The following is a 6773-nucleotide window of genomic DNA, read 5'->3' as shown; positions in this document are numbered from 1 at the left end:
GACAGCCAACTCTGTGAAATGCTGAGTGGTACAGCAGGGCCCAAAGCCTGGGAGGAATCCCAGAGGTCCTTGGGGGTAGGAAGGGTGCATATGTGTGACAGTTCTTAGGGGAAAAGTGGACAACACGTTAGGGCATCTGCTATTATGTCACCACCATCTTTATCTTAGGTAGGCAGGGCTGTGGGCTTTTGGGAAGTGATGTACCTCCCATGAGGGATCATAGTGAGAAACAGTTCACTTATTTATGCAAATATTCTAGCTATCAGCCTACAGATTGCTTTGAGGGTGTAAAAGAAGTCTCTTACTCCATTTCATGTTCACTACAAAATGCTAATTCCCATTCTGACTGGTGAACCTCAGGCAAGGTGACGCTCTCAGTTGGATTTTTTTTTATTCTTGAGTCCGAAAGCATGGTGGTACAGTCTGCCTATACAGTAAGAATAGATAGATTACACTAAATAAATGGTAATGTCAAAACAATAAGGAAACCTTTTCTCTCATGTAAGAGGTTCAGAGATAACCACTTCAGTTTCAATGTTGGTTAATTTGCCTAATGATGGCATCAAGAATCAACATTCTTTAAACTTTCTGCTCTGCTGCTTTCAGTGTATTGGCTATTGCCCTCAGAGTTGCGAAATAGCTGCAGCAGCTCCAGATAGTGCATTTGCTATAATACTGAAAGGTGAAAAGAGAGGAAGGGTGCTTTAGAAGACCCTAGATTTTCCCATAGATCTTACTGGGCAGAACTGTGTCCCATTTCCATTCCTAATCACTGGTAGGAGAATGGAATTCCCATAATAAACTTAGACTAGTTAAGATTTACCCACACTGGTCAGCAAGGAAGAAGAGGAAGTAGACAATGGTTTCTGTCATTTACTAGCTTATTTGAAAACTATGGATAATGATAGTAACTATTTAATAGCCCGGCACGTAGTAAATGTTGAGTAAATGCTAGCCATTATTAAATATTGATTTGTTTTACAGTTGAGAAGATGCATCTGGAAAGCTTAAGTGCCTATATATGAGATTTGGAACTAGAACTAAGGCTAATTGATTCCAGAACCCAAACTTTTCACTGCACCAGCTGCCAAAGCTGAAAATGGACAGGCATGGCACCCCTGCTGTCTTCAATCTGAGGGTAGATGGGATGACCTGTCTGGCGTGATGAAATCTGTCCTGCTTTCCAGCATTTCCCCTCTGATTGGATTTTTTTTTTTTTTTGGAGATGGGATTTCACCATGTTGGCCAGGCTGATCTCGAACTCCTGACCTCAGGTGATCTGCCCGCCTTGGCCTCTCAAAGTGCTGGGTTTATAGGCATTAGCCACTGTGCCCGTCTTGCTTGGAAATTTTGAAGCCCAAGAAAGTAAAGCCTGGAGCTCCAAGGATCCTGGCCTTATACTTTCTCCACCCCTTCCAGGATGCCACTGCCAGCCCGTGTCCTGCCAGGACGGACTTTGAGTAAAACCTCTCGCAGCTAGCATTAGATTGAGGGCTCCTGTTTACCAAGTCTGGATCTGTAGGCTGATAAGCAGCTACTGGGGGCCCCAAGCTTGGCTGTAGGACTGACTGCCCAGCAGCTACAGGAAAGTCAGGGTGCTAGAGGAGTAGGCTGGGCAGCTGATGTGTACGAGCATTTGGGACTGACAGCAGCAGGAGGATCTTGAGCCCAAGCGGTGCCTCTTTAGCAGCGCAGGGAGAAGCCGGGCCTCAGGAAATGTGCCCCCCAAACTCCAGCCTAAATCTAGGTCATCTCAGCACGATGATGTTCAGCTGCCTGCCCTTCCTAATACATTTGTATCTCCCTCCCTGTGCTGAAGGCTCTCTTGTCCTCCGATGACACTCCCTTCCCTTGGGGCCCTGGCTGCAGCCCCAGAAACCCAGCTCACAGCTGCCACAGGTGGGCTCCAGCCCTTCCAGCTGTCAGACCCATTCTTCATGTCGTTTCTTGGGATTAGCTGGCCCATGGGAGGGTCTGGGATGTGTGTGGGAGGGGATTCTGCCCTGTCTCAGATCCTTAAAGTCAGGACCCCAGAGAGAACTCCAGCAGCCATTATAGCAAAAGGTAAGAAAGGAACAATCTGGTAGGATGGCAGGGGATGGGTCAGGGTAGGGCTACAGGCATGGAGAACAGAACAGAGGAAGTGGGGAAAGGAAATAGTTACCCAGGGTCTCAGAAAGGATTGGAGCCTGAGATGCTCAAAGGCAAAAATCCAGATTTTGGAGGAACTGAGTTTTAGGACATCCTAGGAGTGTGTAAGTGTGTCACAAATAGTAACAGGACATTGATTTGTACACTTACCTCCCTTGGGAAGAGGATAGGAATATGCCCAGATGTTTTTGTGTTGTTTTGTGTGCCTGGGGTGTCTATGTCTCTGACACTCTGTGTGTGCCTGTGTGAGTGTACACATTTATCTATGTGCTGCCTAGAAGGGAAGGGAGCTAACAGTAATGAAGTATCTCCCCAGTGTCAGCCACAGGGCTCAGTTTTACTTATGTTTTCTCATAATCCTCCCAACAACCCTGTGAGGTAGGTATTTTAATCTCCATTTTACTGCAGCAAAGACAGGCTCAGTGAAGCTGAGTAATTTGCCCAAGGTCACATGGCAAATAGATGTGTATATCTAGAATCTGCCTGATTGCTGGGCTTGTGCACTTTTTGCTTTTCTGTCCAGAGGTCTGAGTCTGACCCGCACTTTTTGCTTTTCTGTCCAGAGGTCTGAGTCTGACCCAGGACTTCTTTGTGGTCAAAAGTGAGGGGGGAGGAAAAGGATGGAAGGCTTCAGAGTGGCAAAAGCTTTTCAGCCCAGCCAAGGGTGCTCCAGGCAAGTGCTGAGGTACCTCCCTGGGAGAGGACCTTCACCAAGGCAAGTCCGAGGTCACTGTGCATAGGCCTATCCTATGGGTCACTGCACCACAAGCCCATTCCTCTATCTGTGCTTCTTATCTGGGTGGCACAAGGATGAGGGAGTTGGGTCTTTTTCTGGAAAGGCCTCTATGTTTCAGCCTGTTTCTCTAGAATTCTCTGTTGGCTCAGCCCTATGTGGGTTTACTGCACAGGTCTGTGCCCCAACATGTATGAACCATACTCCATCTGTGAGGGGCACCTCTACCCTCTCAGTCACCAAGGTTGGAAATTTCCAAGTTATCTAGGACTCCTGCCTCTTCCTCGCTTCCCACAGCTTGTCACCAAAAACTCCGGAGTCCATCCCCTCTCAGCAGCTGCTGGCCAGGTTCGGTCCTCATTCCCTCTCACATGGACTCTGCCTCTAGTGCCCCCTCCCCGCAAGGGCTGAAGGAGATTGGGGTGGGAGAAGGTGGAATGGGGGTTGCCTTTGTGGCTAGCCTCCGCAGTAACCTTTCCTCTGCCACATCAAAGTCAGAGATGAACAGCATTATTGGGGACCTGGGTGTTGGCGGCTGCAGCCTCTGGGATGACCCTGCTCGTTTCATCGTGGTGCCCGCGGCCTATGCCTTGGCGCTGGGCCTGGGGCTGCCAGCCAACGTGGCTGCCCTGGCAGTGTTCATCCGCAGCGCCGGGCGCCTGGGCCAGGCCCTGCTTCTCTAACTGTTCAACCTGGCTCTGGCTGATGAGCTCTTCACGCTCACGCTGCAGCCGTGGCTCCTCTACTACCTGGGCCTGGCCCGGAGGCCGCCTGCCGCACTGCTGGGGCCGCCTACTACGTGTCCACCTACGCGGTGGTCTTCGCCAGACACATCAGCGTGTGCCGCTGCTGCTCCGTACGCGGCCCCGGGCCCGGGGCGGCTGCCTGCCTGGCCTGCGCCGCCGGCGCCCCGCGCGCACTGCCTGCGCCTTCGCCTGGTTGGCGGGCCTGGCCCCTCCCTGCCAGGAGCACCGCTTGGCAAGCTCGGGGCTGGCCTCAGTCATGGTGGCCTTCTTCGCGGCCGCCTTCCTGCTGGTGCTCGCAGCCTGCGTGAGCCTGGCGCGGGCGCTCCAGGCGCCCTCGGGCCCAGGCCCTGCTAGCGCCAGCGCGCACCCGCGCGCGGCCAAGACCTTGGTCCTGGGGCTCCTGCTGGTCTTCGCCCTCAGTCTGACGCCCTACCACCTGCTGCTGGAGCCCAGGGTGGCCGGGCGGGACAGCGACGGAGACCGGTGTGGCGCCACCTCCATGCTCGACAGTACTGCACACCCTCAGCCTGGCGCTGCTGAGCCTCAACAGCTGCCTGGACTCACTCATCTGCTGCTGCTTGGTGCGCCGCTTCCGCCAGGACTGCTACTGGGCACTGAGCTGCCGCCCGGTGAAGGGGGCGCCCAGGGCGCACGGGGCCTCCTTGGCCTCCTCCTAGAGAGTCTCCTGGCCTCCCCGCCTGTCTCACCCCCCTGCCACCCTCCCAGTGGCATCCAGGGTGGAGAAAGCTCTTTGGAAAGACCTAGATTCTGATCCTGATGCAACCACATACTACCCCTGTAGCTGTGAACCTCCGGGCTCATCTGTACCAAGGGCATAGAACATTTTTTTGTAACCTGAATGTTCCCTGGATGTTGCCAGCTTTTGGATACAAATAATATACCATTGTGTTTTTTTGAACCTCTTGGGATAAAAGAAAGTCCTTATCATGGCCTACAAGGCCCTGTCTGATTCGACTCCCCCTTCTCTCCAGACCTTATCCCACCACCCCTGCGTCTGCCTGCAGGCAGTCACCACCTTCTCAGGCCCGGGAAAATGCCAGTCTCCTACCCTTCACAGCCTTCGCACCTGACTTGGCCAGGAATGATCTCTGTTACTCTCTTTCACTAAGTTAGTTCTTCTTCACCCTCACTTCCTCTAAAGTAACTCCTTATAGGAAAGCCTTTCTTGACTGGCAACACACACACACACACACACACACACACACACACACACGACTGAATCAGATCGGATTGCTCTTTGATAGCTCTTTTCATAGTTGTAATCAAGCAATTAATTGGGTAATGCGTTGTTGTTTTCTTTCTCTCTTGCCGGAATGTATTCATGCTGACCCATAAGAAATTACCATTTTTTAAGTCCCCAAAAGTTGAATATTGGAAATTTTATTTCCACCCAGTTCAACTTAATAAATTCCGTGTTTACCTTGCTCACTGCTGTATCTCCTGTGGTTGGTACTGTGCCTTGCATATAATAAGAGCTCAGTGTATCAGATGAGTGAGTGAAACCTGAATATCATTAATTTGAATTGCTTAAGTACTCACTCAGACATTCCAGTCTCTGATAGCTTTTCCTCAAGTGTTTCTGAGATTCTCCAAGCTTGTCTTACCCACCCCCACCATACATTCCTAGCCCAGTTCTGATGACTGCCTCCTTCTGCTGTTGCTGGATACTTGCAGTTCTGCCATCACCTCCACTGTACCAAGACTTGGTGGTAAGTAAGCTGGAGATCCAGCCTGCTGGAGATCCAATGCCTGCTGCCTCCAGACTCTTCCATGAGCACCAGTCTCTGCCAGGGGCTCCAGCTACCAGTGCTTACCCTTCTGTTCTTTGACAACTCCACAGTCTGCTTCTAACGGGAAAGGGCACCACTCTTCTCAGCCACATTATTGGAGCCCCACAGCAAGACCGCTTGATGAGTGAGAGCAAACCCTCTTCATTTGGCCATGTCAGCTGGTCAGGAAGGGTCCATCAATCAGCCACCATGTCTTACCTGCCTTTAGGTCCTGTTGCTGAGTTTGATTTCTAAGGATACATTTGGTAAATTCCTTTTTTTCTCTTTTTGGTCCCTAATTCCTTCTTTCACTTTTTTCTTTTCTATTTTAAAAGTAATATAGGTTCATAAAAGTAAATTCAAAGCAGTAAAGAAAAATGTAAGATAGGAAGTACTAGCCAGGGCAACATGGCAAAACCCTGTCTCTACAAAAAATACAAAAATTAGCCGGGCATGGTCCTAGCTACTCGGAGACTGAAGTGAAAGGCTTGCTTGAGCCCAGGAGGTCAAGGCTGCAGTGAGCCGTGATGGAGCCACTGCACTCCAGCCTTGGAGATGGAGGAGACCCGGTCTCAAAAAACAAAAAGAAAGTAAAAGTCCCCTAGTGATAGCCACTATTATATACGCAATTATAAATATACACAATATTCATTTGTGTATCTTTCCAAATATTTTCTATTCCACTGTAAGTCCATATGTAGTCATTTTTCTTTAAAAACCTACAAATGGAATAGTATTGCAAGGTTCTTCTGCAATTTACTCTTCTCATTTTATCTTATATATTGTTCCATATCAGCACATATAGATTCATCTCGTTTTTTCAATAGATGCAGAGTATTTATTTTACTCAATTAGTCCCCTACTGATGGGCATTTGTTTCCATTATTTTACTGTTTTTTTTTTTTTTTTTTTTTTTTTTTTTTTTTTTTTTGAGACGGAGTCTTGCTCTGTTGCCCAGGCTGGAGTGCAGTGGCCGGATCTCAGCTCACTGCAAGCTCCGCCTCCCGGGTTTACGCCATTCTCCTGCCTCAGCCTCCCAAGTAGCTGGGACTACAGGCGCCCGCCACCTCGCCCGGCTAGTTTTTTTGTATTTTTTAGTAGAGACGGGGTTTCACGGTGTTAGCCAGGATGGTCTTGATCTCCTGACCTCGTGATCCACCCGTCTCGGCCTCCCAAAGTGCTGGGATTACAGGCTTGAGCCACCGCGCCCGGCTATTTTACTGTTATAAACAATGCTTCAGTGAATGTTCTTGTTCACAAATGTTTGCGTACTTGTAAATCTGTAGAATAAATTCCTGGCAGTGAAACTGCTGTCAAAGAGTATCTGTGTGCGAATGTTTAATGACAGCAAAT

At 49.7% G+C, this 6773-nt stretch overlaps 1 protein-coding gene across 1 annotated transcript; it reads left to right on the top strand.

Annotated features, from left to right (window-relative positions):
* Positions 1 to 1288: 1288 nt before the first annotated feature.
* Positions 1289 to 5079, top strand: LOC108537310 (uncharacterized). The gene has a single exon (XM_017884581.1). It carries the CDS (start codon positions 3434 to 3436, stop codon positions 4400 to 4402), a length of 969 nt encoding a protein of 322 aa, XP_017740070.1. The 5' UTR covers positions 1289 to 3433; the 3' UTR covers positions 4403 to 5079.
* The last annotated feature ends 1694 nt before the right edge of the window (positions 5080 to 6773 follow it).

Source organism: Rhinopithecus bieti, unplaced genomic scaffold (genome assembly GCF_001698545.2).
Source record: "Rhinopithecus bieti isolate Rb0 unplaced genomic scaffold, ASM169854v2 scaffold_13029, whole genome shotgun sequence".
Taxonomy (NCBI): Eukaryota; Metazoa; Chordata; class Mammalia; order Primates; family Cercopithecidae; genus Rhinopithecus; species Rhinopithecus bieti.
The sequence above is the reverse complement of the archived record's forward strand: the minus strand, read 5'-3'. Positions and strand labels throughout refer to the sequence as shown.